The sequence below is a fragment of the Erythrolamprus reginae genome, chromosome 5 (genome assembly GCF_031021105.1).
Source record: "Erythrolamprus reginae isolate rEryReg1 chromosome 5, rEryReg1.hap1, whole genome shotgun sequence".
Classification (NCBI taxonomy): Eukaryota; Metazoa; Chordata; class Lepidosauria; order Squamata; family Dipsadidae; genus Erythrolamprus; species Erythrolamprus reginae.
Genome location: NC_091954.1, coordinates 51,892,662 through 51,908,465, shown reverse-complemented (window position 1 = coordinate 51,908,465; position 15,804 = coordinate 51,892,662). Strand labels below are relative to the sequence as shown.

Sequence of the window (15,804 nt, the reverse complement as noted above, 5' to 3'; positions counted from 1 at the left end):
TCTAAAGATGGCAGAACAGATTTTTGTTGTTTAATTGAAGCTGTATTCTTTATTTACTTCTAGGTAACTATTTAACATTTGTATTTATTATTATTATTTATTAGATTTGTATGCCGCCCTTCTCCGAAGACTCAAAGTGATTGCTTTTTAAACTTGCAGTGGTTGGATCAAATTTATATTTTTCTATCTTTCTTTTTTATTAGAATTGAAAGATTCTCTCTCTCGGATGGGATCAGATTTGAAACAAGGCTTTCTAAGCTCTTTGAAAAGTGCTTGGCAAACCCTTAACGAATTTGCACGCGCCCATACCTCTGCTTCCCAACTCCAAGCAGAATTGGAGAAAGTAGCTCACCAGATTAAAGCAGAAGAGGAAAAAGATGAGGCAGAAGGTTAGTTGATACAAGCATACCCTTTTCAGTAACCGCTCAATGTGATAAAACTGAAATGTGTTTCTATCTCTTAGCAGGATTGAAGTCTAGAATCTCATGTTATGAACTCATGTCTCATTCCCTGATAGTTTCCTTCAGTATGAAGACTTTTATTTTTATCCTGGAAAGCATAAAAGTTACAAGTTTTTCTAGAAGGGAAATAGTTTCAGGCAGTCCTCAACTTACAGCTCTTTGTTTAATGATGGTTTATGTTACGATGGTCTCAGAAAAAGTGACTTATGACCCATATTTGAAGTTGTGACTGTCACAATATCTCTGCAAGCATTTGCCTGTAATTTTAGTGGTTGGCAAGTGGCTCACATTTCTGATAGTTGCAACATCTTGTGGTCAATGAATACAAATTGTGACTTTCCCAATCTACTTCTGATAAACAAAGTCAATTGGGGAACTCAGCTTTGCTTAATGACTGTGTGATTTATTTAACAATTGCAGTAATGCACTTGTTGACCACAGTAGAAATGGTTCTAAACCGAGTCCCAAGTGTGGTTGTAAGTCAGGGCTACTAAATAATAAAAACTGTACATTACATCTAATAAGTGCATTGGTTTAATCAAACAGTATGACAAACAAGACAAGTTCGCTACGTAAAGTATTGTAATTGCCTGGAGATAATAAAATATTGACTTTCTAGGCAGAAAAAGTTTGTTTTATTCTGTTTGTTGAACTTATTTACTTAACTTTTCTTAAATGATTAAAACTAAAGTACTTTTAATGAAAGGAGAGTCTGAAGTTATTGTTGCACTAAAATATAATTTGACATTAACTTTGAAGTGCTTACTTATTATTTATTTATTTATTTATTTACTTATTTATTTATTATTTGGATTTGTATGCCGCCCCTCTCCGAAGACTCGGGGCGGCTCACAACAAGTGAAAAACAAATAATAAATAATCCAATTAAATATTTAAAGATTTAAAGATTTAAAAAACCCCATATACTAACAGACACACACACAAGCATACTATGTATAAATTAAACGTGCCCAGGGGGAGATGTTTAGTTTCCCCATGCCTGACGGCAAAGGTGGGTTTTGAGGAGTTTACGGAAGGCAGGAAGAGTAGGGGCAGTTCTGATCTCCGGGGGGAGTTGGTTCCAGAGAGTCGGTGCCGCCACAGAGAAGGCTCTCCCCCTGGGGCCCGCCAACCGACATTGTTTAGTTGACGGGACCCGGAGGAGGCCCACTCTGTGGGACCTAATCGGTCGCTGGGATTCGTGCGGCAGAAGGCGGTCTCGGAGATATTCTGGTCCTCTTTATCTGTCTTACCTCTTTATCTGTCTTCTTATCATATGTGTTAGTGTTAAATTCCAGTGAATTTCAAGGTAAAACGAGTATCTCTATTGCGTAATGGTCTAACTAAAACCTATCTGAAACCTAAGTGGTTACCATGCAAGTCCAGAAAAAAACATAGCCACTTTAAGAAGCTTCTATTTCAAAGCATCTACCCTAGAACTGAAGCACACTTGGCCATTTTAGATAAATCATTACACATCTTACTAGGTGCTATATAGGATATCCTGCAATGTATGTTGAATGTAAGCATATATGACAGAGCAGCTCATTTTCCGAAAGTTTCTAAATATGCAATATAATAAAGTCTCACTGAGTATTTTTTTCGCAGAAATGTTAATATATCAGGATAAAAATTGTAACTGTTATAAATTGGCATAATACTGAAATATTGTAGTAAAGAAAGGGAGAATCACAAAAGGAGGATTCAACTTGTATTGTTTTTTTCATACTCAATTTCTTTCCCTAGGAGCAGAAAAGATAGTGGAAAGTCCAGAACTTTCAAAAGACGAAGACTTGAGTATAAAAATTGGTTTGCTAAATGGAGGCCGTCGTATTGATTATGTTCTTCAAGAAAAACCTATAGAAAGTTTTAATGAGTATCTTTTCGCTCTACAGAGTCACTTGTGCTACTGGTAAGGATGTATTAATTTTTTATAACAGTGCTGCAAAATTTTGTTTCTTTAGATATCCCTCTTTTTCAGCTGAATTTTATCTGTTACATTTACCATTCACAGCAAAGGAATACACTACCACATCGTCGTTCAGCAACTAAACAATCAATGCATTTATAAAATCCATATATAGGAGCCATTGTGGCTCAAATGTTAGAAGTCAGTATTATAGGCTGGCTCTGCCCACTGCCAGGAGTTTCTGGCATCTAAATATGGAAATGTTGTACTGTATTTTAGTAAAATATACCCAACCTGCTATTTCTTATCACATATTATGCCACAGTATGTATGTATGTATGTATTTATTTATTTATTCATTCATTCATTCATTCATTCATTCATTCATTCATTCAATTTTTATGCCGCCCTTCTCCTTAGACTCAGGGCAGCTTACAACATGTTAGCAATAGCACTTTTTAACAGAGCCAGCCTATTGCCCCCACAATCCGGGTCCTCATTTTACCGACCTCGGAAGGATGGAAGGCTGAGTCAACCTTGAGCCGGTGATGAGATTTGAACCGCTGACCTTCAGATCTACAGTCAGCTTCAGTGGCCTGCAGTACAGCACTCTACCTGCTGCGCCACCCCGGCTCTATTTGCTAGCCTGATCTCTACCGGGGAAAAACATGAAGTCAGTGGTCTTATTTTCTTTACTTTCCCAACAATTTTATACTTTATGAATTTTGTTTCCCACACTTTAAAACTTTCCAAGTTGATTACCATCACAATATCCGAGATTGCAAATGACATAATTTATTCATGTTACATGTTTGTTTGGTTTTTTTAAGTAGGGAGGCTTAGAATTTATACCCCAGTTTGCTAGCTTATATTTTGCTTCAGAAATGTTCCAGTTTCCTTTGCTTGGTCTATGCTGGAATGCTGTTAAATAATATTTCCATAAGGTGGCACTCTTGCATTCAAGAAAATTCTGTTGAATAATAAGTTATAAAATTATTACAAGTAGGCTGAAGCCAAATACATCATGCATTGCTTGATTAATAAAATAAACATTGAGGTAGTAGACAAACAATATTTTTTCTGTTAATAAGAAATAGTCTCTCTCCCTGCCCTTTGAATATAGGGCTGAAGAGATGAAAGGATTCATGTAATAAAAGATTTTTTTTTGGTCTTTCTATATTATTTCTGTATGGCGTTTTTGTGTATTCAAATAAATTATACAAAAAAACCCCTTCTGGGGATTAGCTCACTATTATCGCTTTGGCTGAAATCTATTTGGTGATTGTTATTTAATTATGAAATTATCTAATAACTTGAAGGCTTTTTAATTATTTATAAAATTGGAAAAATGATGCATTTTATAATTCATCTATTATATTCAGTAAAATATACTGTAGATTATATAGATTGATATTGTAGGGTGGTGTTCTGGATTACAAATAAAACTTAGTCTTGTTTTTTTTTAAATTTTAATGATATACTCATTGTCTAATTTGATATAAGATGAAGTCCAATTATCATGATAGTTTGTGAGTCTACTTGGAGAAGGGCGGCCTATAAATTTAACTAAATAAATATCACCAAATGATTAGAAATAGCAATAAATTACAAAGCCCTGAACTTACACAAACAGAGTGCTGCTAACTGTATTATAAATAATAATAATATTTTGTTAGTATATTTTTACAATACTGCATTAATAAACAAAATAAACATAGTTGTATTCTATGAATCGACTCAAATTTTGTTCCCTTGCTAGGAAGATTGACATTATGAGTAAAAGGATCTATGTACCATCACTTCCAAATGCATTTTAGTCGCACAATCATTTGTATCTCACATACAAAATTATGGGTCACTTATAATTATAAAAAACAATAAGAAAAACATAACTAAAATCTCAGTGTGCTTTCTACCACTACATTTTCATGTACCGCATGTCTATGTGAAAGAGGGCCATTGTTACAGTCTTCTAAATTTTAGTGTGATTGGTCTCTTCTGATTGGGGGATTCAGAGTTTCAGACTATGGGGTTGCTACTAAGAAGACTACTCTGCTGGCCCATCAATTCAATCTCTTATAGCTTTTTCCAAGTTTGAGTATGTTGGGCATACATATTCTATTGAATATATGATCCAAGAACTAGAAAGCTAGAACATACATTTTAATAATATAACAGCGATAACAATCTGCCCCCCATTTTCATTAGATTCTTCTTTGTAATATTGTTCAGGATAGCCTTAATACCCATTAATTAGAATTGCCATCAAATTGAATCCATAAATATCACCTAATCAAAAATGTAAAATAAATGAAAAAGATGAATTTTATTAATAAAAGTTACAGAATACATCATTTTCATTGGAAATTAGCATATTTTTTTAAATCTGCAGGGAATCAGAAGATACGGCTCTACTTCTTCTAAAAGAAATCTATAGAACTATGAATGTTTATCCTGAACAACCACAACATTGATATCAGAACACACCTGTAATAGAAAATGTGTAAGTAATACCTAATATAAATAGTACACAATATTTCCTAAAAGCTTCTGAACCCCTGGTATAGAGGTGCTAGTATGCTTGAAATATATTTGTATCAATTTGTGTACAGGTAGTTCTTGAGTTACAACTACTCCTTCAGGAACCATTCAAAGGTATGATGGCAGTGAAGAAGAGGTTGTTATTAGTGGTTTGTAAAATATTGTAAAATAATGGTTTGTAAAATATTTTGCCACCAGTTTGCATATGCGCATGGCGGTCAGGGGTGGGTTCTCACCTCATTGCCAGTTTGTTTCCTCCCATGCCACTTCACCATGTCACATAGGTATGTTTACGTTTTGTGTGTGCACGCATGAGCAGTGCTAAAAAATAATAATAATAATTTTTAAAAAATAGCTGAAAACAAGGTGGCAACACATGCGCAGTACTGGAAACCTGGCTTCTGTGCATGCTCAGAAGAAGAAAAAAAATCATTTGTTTTTCCAAAAACATAAATTAAAAAAAGATGGTGGCATCCACCAACTGGCACTGGCCGAATCTGTTCCATGATGTCATCATAATGTCACTACTGGTTTGGGCGAACTGGTCTGAACCAGGATGAATCCGCCTTTTACGACACTTCTGTGCATGCGCAGAAACATACGTGCGAGGTGGGCTGTAACAGTTCTAGGAACTGGCAAGAACCAGGAGCAATCCACTGCTGGTTATCAGGTTATGAAGACAACTGGATTTGCTGGGAATGCCATTGCAAAGCAATGGGGGTCACATAATGTACAACCATATTGCTTAGCAACATAAGTTCTGATTCCAATTTCAGTTATAATTCAAGGATTAGGTGTTTGTTCCATTTTAAAACATTCACCTATGGAGTGAATTACTGTATGGTAATTTTTGTGACCGTAAATGTTAGAAAATGTCTCCTTGATGATCATGATAATGTAAGCTTTTTTTTGTCATTTTATCCAATTATGGCATAAAGAATAATATCAGCTAGCTTGCGGGGATAGTTATTTGTCTTTTCAGTCTTTTTGGAAACATTGAAGTTGGAACTCTTATGCTTCCTTTTTGAGGTTAGCTTCATTAAAGATATATAATGTCATGTTAGAATAACTTTTAGTACTAACGATATAATCCCTCTTCTGCTTATAAAAATTGTTATAATTTCTTTTACATTTATGAAATACTTTTTGCCTAATAGGCGAATGAAACAAATGAAACAATTCAGCTTATCAATATAAAATATATAACTTAAGCATATAATGGGTTAGGACTAATTTTATGTTCCTCAACTTTCAGCAGTTTGCAAACATTCTTCTGTTAGCAAATATAGTGCATGTTAGGAAATAAATAAATTATATTTTTCTCTTTTTAAATAACTGTATAGGAAAGGGAAACAAAAAATAAACATGTAGCTATCTTTATAGAGTCAAATTTATTTTAATGAGTTTGTTATATGCTTCTGAATTAAATACTTCTGATCATTTAACATATTTTGGGATCAATATATGTGAAATATTTATCAGTCTTAGAAATTTTTAATGCATACACAGACATCCTATTGCAATTATAGTAAATAACATATAACAGTAGAAATTATTGTAATTACTCCCAGAGTTTAGTAAACAATTTGCTCATATCATGCTGCTTCATGACATATTAATGCTTTGCTTGTTGAGAGAAGCTTTGTTTAAAATATACAGATAAAATTCCTCTAATCTTCAGTACTTACAGAGATTGTAATTTAAACTTTCCAAATGAGCCATCTGCATAAATAAGAAATGGAGGACAATACTCCTGCAATTTCCACTTGAACTATTGTCAAAAAAGTTTGTAGAAACTTGTTTTCCAAATAAGAAGGGAACTTTCAAATTCTGTAATTTTATTGCATTATTTCAGCAATAAAGATACACTGTATGTTGGTTATATATTAGATTCCACTTGAAAAATAATATATATTAACTTCCCTTTCTAATATGGTACATTACTCTAACAGTACATTAACATATAATTTATATCTGGGGCATGAGGCAGTCTACCAGAACAGTCTGTGAATAGTGTTCGGCGAACCCGTTGAAGTTCGGGTTCATCAGGTTCTGACGAACTTGCAGTCGGAGTTCGGGTAGGTTCGCTGAACCTGAACCCCAACTCCAACACATCTGGCCCGATGGGAGGTGAAGCACTGGAGAGTGTGTGTGTCAGGCTCCATCAAGTGGGTAATGGCTGGGAGCCACCGAAAATCCCTGCCCCTAGTTCTCTCTAATTTCGGTGGCTCCCGGCCATCACTCGCCTGATGGAGCCTGACACCTTCCCCCCAGCACTTCAGGATCCAGTCCGGCAGCTTCAAGTGGGTGGTGGGTGGGAGGGGGAGGCGGGGAGGGCTCTGAGTCAGAGCCCTCCCTGCCTCCCCCTCCCGCCCACCACCCACTTGAAGCTGCCGGACGGGATCCTGATTAGCCGGCCGGCAAAACCTGGCTCCCCACTCCTCTGGCCCGGCGTGAGGCGAAGCGCTGTGGGGGGAGGTCAGTCTCCAGGTCTGGAGTCGCCCCTCCTGGCCCCCCCCCAAGCCAAGTCAGTGGCTTAAGCCTCAGAGCCCTCCCCGCCTCCCCCTCGCGCCCACCGTGGTGTTCGATCAAATGTCGACCCTGAACACGGACTTCTGAAAAAGTCCGGGTTCGGTATGCCGAACCCCGCAAAGTTCAGCACGGGCCCCAACTATGCAAGTTCGGTTCGCCCAACAATATATGTGAACAATCTTGGAAGCTTTGTTTCCAAAGGCCTTCAGTTTCCAGTTGGCCATTAGAAAGATGGGGTTTGTGCGCATTTTCCACATGCCAATACAGTTTTCCTTTGCCTCAATACATAGCACTTGTATCCTTCAAGTGTCACATTATTGCATCCACTAACATTACTTTGAGGAGCAACATACCTACTTACTTATGCATGAAAAGTCCTATTTTTGAGACAAATATGCAGATTTCCTAGGAAACCTTTCTGTAGTCAGTTACTAACTGGTATGCAACCCCTGAGAGTTTTCACATGTAAGAAAATTGAAGTTTCAGAGGGAAAATTAGGTTGAATTTTTACTGTCTTCCATACCAAAATGGGAATAAGACTGTCATTGCCTCCAGATCTACTGTATTTTAATATGTTCTGTAAATCAGGGGTCTCCAACCGCCGGTCCGCGGACCGGGACCGGGCCGTTGGGGGTTTTCAGCCGGTCCGCGGCGCCAGGGTCCCCTCGGCCTTTCCGCGCTGCCCACCGCCCACCCGATTTGCCCCCTCTGCTCCTCTGCCACCTCCTGCCTTTCACCGCAGCTCCTCCCGCACCCGGAACGCACGCCCTGCCCGCCTCACATTTGCCGAGAGGACTTTCGCCCCGGGCTCTCAGCAAGGGGGCTGCATGAGAGGCGGGGCCGGCGGAAGGTGATATTCAATGTCGGGGGCGCACGGGCGGTTTTGCGCGCGCTCCCTATCTCCCTGCTAGCCCACTCGGAATACTGTATTCAAAATAAGAAAAGCCTTCGCCGGCAAAGGCTTTTCTTATTTTGAATACGTATTCCGAGTGGGCTAGCAGGGAGATAGGGAGCGCGCGCAAAACCGCCCGTGCGCCCCCGACATTGAATATCACCTTCCGCCGGCCCCGCCTCTCATGCAAACCCCCTTGCTGAGAGCCCGGGGCGAAAGTCCTCTCGGCAAATGTGAGGCGGGCAGGGCGTGCGCGCGTCACCGCTGAGAAGAACGGAGAGAGAACGAGAGTGAGTGAAAGCAACAGACAGCAAGATAGAGAGAAAGTGAGAAAGAGAGAGTGAGAGAAAGGGGGGGAGAGAAAGAGATAGCAAGAGAGAGAGGACAAGAGAGAGAAAGAGCGTGAGAAACAAAACAAGAGAGAAAGAGAGAGAGAGAGAGAAAGCAAAAGAGACAGAAAGAAAACAAGAGAGAGAAAGTGAGAAGAAGAGAGAGAAAGAGGGGGAGAGAGAGAGAAAGAGAGAGGGGGGAGAGAGAGAAAGAGAGGGAGAAAGAGAGGGAAAGGGGGGAGAGATAGCAAGAGAGGGAGAGAGAAAGAGAGAGGGAAAGGGGGAGAGAGGGGGGAGAGAAAGAGGAGATAAAGGAAGAGGAGAGAGAGAAAGGAAGAGAAAGAAAGAAAGAGGGATAGAAAGAGAGAGAGAGTGAGAGATGCTCAGTGAGCCTTTCTTTGAAGTTGCCTTTCTTTCTTTCTTTCTTTCTTTCTTTCTCTTTCTTTCTTTCTTTCTTGCTCTTTTTCTTTCTCTCTTTTACCTTTCCTTCCTCTATTTCTTTTCTTTCTCCTTCCTACCTTCTTCCCTCCCTCCCTCCAGTCCTTCCTCTCTTACTCTCCCCTTTCATGTTTCCTTGCTTCCTTCCTCTGTTCCTGTACCTTCCCTCTTTCCTTCTTTCTTCCTTCCTTCCTTTCCTCCCTTCCTTTCCTCCCTCCATTTCTTGCTTTCCTTTTCCTTCCTCCCTTCTTTCCTCCCTCATTCCCTTCTTTCACTCCTTCCTCTCTTACTCTCCCCTTTCACACCTTTCTTTGCTTCTTTGCACCCTTCTTCTGTTCCTGTACCTTCCCTTTTTCCTTCCTTCCTTCCCACCCTCCGTCCATTCATTCACCCATTCCTCTCTTGATCGCCCCTTTTACGGCGCCGCTGACAGCTAGCTCCCCCCCCCCCCACCGGGCCATGGAAAACTGGTCTAGCTGAAAGCCGGTCCCTGGTGCAAAAAAGGTTGGGGACCTCTGCTGTAAATGACTTAATCCAACTTTAATATTTGATTTTAATAGAAGCAAAAATCAAATAGGTCCTTTCTATGTACACTGAGCTAAAGTTATTGAATTCCTGAATAAACTATTTCTGTGAAGTTAGGTATAGAATTCTGTCAGAAGAGCATTTTAGAATATTTTGATATTTTGGGATAAGCGGGAGGTGTTACTCTTTTAATGTTTGCTTTATCATAATTCATAATTAGTGGTAGGATTTCTGTTTTAATATTTTTAAATTTGTTTGCTACTCACAGTGGATGGACTGAAAACACTGAAATGTATTTTAAAATAAATACATTTGCACAAATACGTACTCTTCTATGCTTAGTTCAAATTTGCATTTAGAGTTTGTAACATCTAAATATGACTGAAAATATTTTTGTGTATGACCATGTGTAAATGAAAAAAAATGCTAAAAACAAGTTATTTAATAAGATTGCTTCAGATTATATATTGTTTAGAACATTTTATAGTAATAACGTTAAAAAACAACAGGAAGATTGCAATAATTACTGCTAAAGGGTTGATATAATTACTGCTATAGGGTTGATACTCCTGGAGGCGTCTGTAATGACTCTAAAGTGTGCAATAGGGGTGAAATTCCTGGAGGCGTCTGTAATATGGTAAATGATTTAGCTTTACTAGATAAATGGTCAAAGCAATGGAAACTGAAGTTTAATGTTTCCAAATGTAAAATAATGCACTTGGGGAAAAGGAATCCTCAATCTGAATATTGTATCGGCAGTTCTGTGTTAGCAAATACTTCAGAAGAAAAGGATTTAGGGGTAGTGATTTCTGACAGTCTCAAAATGGGTGAACAGTGCAGTCAGGCAGTAGGGAAAGCAAGTAGGATGCTTGGCTGCATAGCTAGAGGTATAACAAGCAGGAAGAGGGAGATTATGATCCCGCTATATAGAATGCTGGTGAGACCAGATTTGGAATACTGTGTTCAGTTCTGGAGACCTCACCTACAAAAAGAAATTGACAAAATTGAACAGGTCCAAAGACAGGCTACAAGAATGGTGGAAGGTCTTAAGCATAAAACGTATCAGGAAAGACTTAATGAACTCAATCTGTATAGTCTGGAGGACAGAAGGAAAAGGGGGGACATGATTGAAACATTTAAATATATTAAAGGGTTAAATAAGGTCCAGGAGGGAAGTGTTTTTAATAGGAAAGTGAACACAAGGACAAGGGGACACAATCTGAAGTTAGTTGGAGGAAAGATCAAAAGCAACATGAGAAAATATTATTTTACTGAAAGAGTAGTAGATCCTTGGAACAAACTTCCAGCAGACGTGGTAGATAAATCCACAGTAACTGAATTTAAACATGCCTGGGATAAACATATATCCATCCTAAGATAAAATACAGAAAATAGTATAAGGGCAGACTAGATGGACCATGAGGTCTTTTTCTGCCGTCAGACTTCTATGTTTCTATGTTTCTAAAGAAGTTGTATGACAGAATTATATCTTAACTAGATTTTTTTTCTCTCACACTCCTTTCTCCATTAGCACTGGTATGGGAAGAAAATGTCCTAGTAGAAATTAAATTGATAGAGACTTTCCTATTCATTTTCAGTGATAGTTTTACATTTCGTGGCAATCGTATTTGCTGTTAACCAAGTTTTCGTAGCTTACCCTCCTGTCTATTTCTCTTTTTTTCTTTTTTCAGCAGTTCTCATCTCTGTTTTGGCTTGCTAAAGCCTTTGAAGAAAAAGACACCAATTCCCTATGAAATAGATGACAGAAGTTGTTTCAGTCTGCAGCACTCCGTTTCTAAGCCACCTTTTTGGGTCATTTAGAAAATAAAACATCAGGTGTAGAAAAAATGTGTTTTCATAGCCTTGAATCACTTGTGGCATTTTTGCCAAACTTGAGTCCTCTTTAAAAAAAGATGCACAAAAACTCATAATTTCTAATCTATCTTGGTTTGTAAGCTTATCCGGCCTGTGTTTTTGATCGGGATTCTATTTTTTAAAATAATACCTTCATGGCAAATAGCAATAATACTTTTATTTAATAAATCCACTTGGTTTGATTTCTTTAAAAATGTAAACTTAACATCAAATTTGTTTAATGTACCTTTACCTCAAGCCATTGTATTTGCAAAATAAATAATTGGAATCAATTTCATACAACATCAGATTTACCATTACATTTTTATAAAAGAATTCTGAGCCTCTGAAAGAGATGCATTTTTATTTTTGTGACACAAACTTTATTCTAAGTTACTTAGATAATTTTTGTAAACTTAGCATTTGTATTACTTGTTTATGTCTGCTTATTGAGTAGAGAACAATGAGCTAAATTTGGTTTGACATTGATGGACCTATATTGGATACATAACTTTATATGTGATTTGAGGACTAGACCTAGAAGAATATATGCATTTATGGCCCTGGGGTCAGAGGAATGCTTTAAAGATCAAATTTAGTTAGTCCTTTGCCTAGTTTCCATAGCAAAATATCTGTTTCATAAATAAATTTATCAACACTGGATTTCTGAAGCTTATTTTATTTCATCACTTTTAATTCCTTTCCTGCACGTTAAGCGATGTTTCATTAAAGGGATATTGCAATAGTTACCTGGTATGAATTAATTTAGATACCCTCCTCCCCCAATATGATTTTGCTGGGTGAAGGAGGTGGTAATATTTATCCTGAAACAGACATTATATTGGTTCCTGAAAAGAAGGACCAAGAGATGAAATTTGTAATTTAATCATCACCTGCCTGTTATATGATCTATGCAATTAAAAAAAATGTATATTTTTAAATTAACAGAAGTAAATTCATTGCAGTATATTATCACATAGCTATTTTATATATCTTTAAATACTGTGATATTAGTGGACATTTCAGAACAGTTATGGTTTTTTTGCTAATGCTGATATTATTTTCCGAAAGCAGGATTTTTTTTAAATTCTACGTATTTGCTATGCTCCTTGTCATAATGAAATATAATATGTTTCTTATTAAACCTGAGTAAATTCTGGCATAAAAATAGTGAATGAAGCAGCTTCTTGTCATAGAATAACTGGAGAAATCCTTCAATATTACTCAGATTAAATTTATATCTGAACCAATTTTTCTCAACCTTAGCAGCGGATTTCATCTCCCAGCTTGCTGTCCGAGGAATTATGGGGATTGGAGTCCACTTAAAAGTTGGTGAGGTTGAGAAAAACTGCTCTAAACAGTTTAAAATGTATAAGTTTGGCTTTCAGATTACATTCCCAGTTATTCTGGTCACATATAAAGGAAAGAGACATGCAAAGGTTTTCGAGAATCAGCAACAGTATTTGTATATAGAATATGCTGAAGTGAAAATGTGAAGTGAGGTAAAATTAATGTATTGATTGCTACTATGAAAAATGCAGATGTGTTTGTTATCAAGTTTAATTTAAAGAAGTTCATTTTGTTTTTGATTGAACATTGTCTATTGTCATGGAAATAAATAGTGCAAACCTGATAAACTGTTTTTGGATGTTTCCGTAGAATTTAAGTTTGGTTTTGAATAGTTTAAATTCATCAAAATATTTCCATTTCTGAAAATATTCCAGATGCGTTATTCATTTCAATATATGGATAAAGTTTAGTTTGTTACAAATTATACATTTTTTAGTTTGAAGATGAAGATGTAGATATTTAAAGTATAAACTTAATACCATTATACTTCACATTAATTAACATTATCTGTTATTGCTATCCTTGCTTATATATTTTATTTAATTACTGGGTTTTAATCTGTGACAGAAGTTTCAAAAATTTATAAACAACATGCTTTCAAACTAAGTTTTTTGGTTTTCAAAATTAGAGCCCAATGGTAAGTTTATAATTTAACCATCAGCAAAATCTCTGCTGCATTTTACCAGTCAGAGAAAAATGTGGAAAAAACAGCTGTGAGCATTTTCTTTCCTCAGCTTTATAATATTGACAGCAATGCTGTGACTATTGGATTATGCTGTTTTATGTGCTTCCTTGCAGAAAAGAGGAATAGTTACAAAAAAGAAAGAATCCGGAATGGCCAAACCAGCACCTGCCTGTTATTGGTATTGCAGCCATAGCAATGGATTCTTATTTTCCACAAATCCTTGTAGCATCTAAATACTTGGAGCATTTTTGGAAATTACAATGGTTGCTGCTGTGGTTAGATAAGCCTGAAGTGAAACTATGCCCTGATTTGGACTCTCAGAGCTGGAAGCAGTCCTGTCATTTTCTCAAATGTATCTGCAATGATATTTTATTTTTTGTTTTCTGTTGAATTATGTACAGTTTTACTTTTGTGGAGTTTGTTAACCATACTTCAACAAACTTCAATCCGTCCCATTCTGTTTTGTAAATTATATTTCTAATTAATGTAAATATAAGAGGTAGTGAAACCATAAGTCAGGTCCTTGAGGTTATGAAGAAATCTGACTTGAATTTCATTCCCTGTTTATGTATTTTTTAAACTTAATTTTGTTTGCACTGTCTATGCTATTTTTATGTGCTTTGTAAAACAGCCAGATAATTTACTTTTTGGCAAGGATTTCTATCACTGTAGCAAATTAATTCTTTAATGACTATATCAGTGGCTTATGATGAGTGTTTCTTGTTTTTTTTTGAAATTTTAGTATTGAGATTAAAATTTCTGGCCTGTTCACCTAAGCCTTTTTTCTTCATTTTCTCTTTTAATGAAATTTGAACAGTTTACCAGGGGTCCTACATAACCGTTTTGTATAGGTCAGTAGGGTGTTGTAATGTGAAGACTTAGTGCTGTTCTCTCCTACCCATCCACCCCCCCACATTTTTATATAATATGAGATGATAAACATACCTAATGTACCTGTTTCCTATTTTCTTCACAACAATAACCTTGTGAGTTAGGTTTGGCTTACAGTTACTAGCCATATTGTTATCATCACCTTTACTTGGATAAAATGGTGCCACAGGAAAATAGTTTTTGAATCTGGGTACCTTAGATGGGTTAACTTCCAGACTGTATCCAAAATCTGGGACCCATGACTCCCAAAGCATTGGATTACTTCTTGGATCCTCAAGACAGCATAGAATTGAGAATGAGTATACTCTGCAATGATGGAATTCAATATAGGATAGTTAAATCATTGCAAAAACTATTATGATAATGAAACTTGTACAATGCATCCCTTCAACTTTCCAAAGTACAAATTCAAGACGTGTGAGAAAAATTATATGATACCTACTGGAGATCAGCATTTCAACATGAAAGAACATTTAATGCACAAATTCTCAACAAAATTGTCATTATACCAACACACAAATCGAACCAATACTATAACACCTATTGAAAGAAAAAGGACATGGTTTGTAGGTTGCCTTTTAGCCTGGTCAATTGGAAGAATTGAACTAACATTTTTGAAGATTTAAAAATGGAACAGGTTTTTTTTTTTAAAAAAAAAGTGCCTTCTTTTGCTTAATTATCAGCTTGGAGAAGAATTTGCTGAATTCATGTTTTGCTTATTGTTTTAACATTTAGTTACAGCATGTCTACCATTTCTTTTAGGATATTTTTGTAGTGAGCCAATACAGTATTTTGATGATTTTATTGGATTCTGAATGTTCTCCAACCTGTGTTAAGTTATCTTTCAGATTCCTAGAAAATAAATATTTTAAAAATGCAGCAAAAGTATCTGCTGTGTGTTGAGGTTTTAACCATTTATTGACTAGTACTGGTAATTTAAAAAATATTTTCTCAGTATAATACTAATTACCCTCTGAAATAGGAGCAGACTTTTAAATTTTTTATTTTTTTTAGCTTTATTTGCTAAAATTAAAATTAAATTAAAATTGACCACAAAATTGCTAGTCGGGCAAGAAACCAATGAAACATAGGGGAAAAATTGCTTTTCCAATTTATGTGATAAGTTACTGACATTGGAAAATATTCTGATCCTACTGAAATTTGGGCTTGTGTTCTGTCTTCAAAAAATATTTTCAGCATCAAATGATAGAGTTATACTGGTATTAACACAAGTACTTTTGTATTATGAAATACATATGAAAATTATAACAGACATTTTTTTCAGCCATTTATTGAACTCAGTATTTTCAGAGCACTCTCACAAAAGGATTACCATGGTAATTTCTTTTAAAAGACAACTTTAAAAAAAAACACCAATACAAATGATAATGATAGGA

The 15,804-nt window shown here is 36.3% G+C and overlaps 1 protein-coding gene across 2 annotated transcripts in view; it reads left to right on the top strand.

The window, feature by feature from the left end:
* SEC23IP (SEC23 interacting protein) overlaps window positions 1-14,287 on the top strand; it is a 38,418-nt gene extending 24,131 nt beyond the window's left edge. Inside the window, exons 16-19 of one of the 2 annotated variants that reach the window (XM_070752597.1) lie at window positions 204-389; window positions 2,208-2,373; window positions 4,763-4,873; window positions 11,322-14,287. In XM_070752597.1, coding sequence (XP_070608698.1) covers window positions 204-389; window positions 2,208-2,373; window positions 4,763-4,844 — 434 coding nt within the window. In that variant the 3' untranslated portion in view covers window positions 4,845-4,873; window positions 11,322-14,287. Of the gene's footprint in view, window positions 1-203; window positions 390-2,207; window positions 2,374-4,762; window positions 4,874-11,318 lie in introns of both variants that reach the window. The other variant, XM_070752596.1, reaches the window with a different exon arrangement.
* The last annotated feature ends 1,517 nt before the right edge of the window (window positions 14,288-15,804 follow it).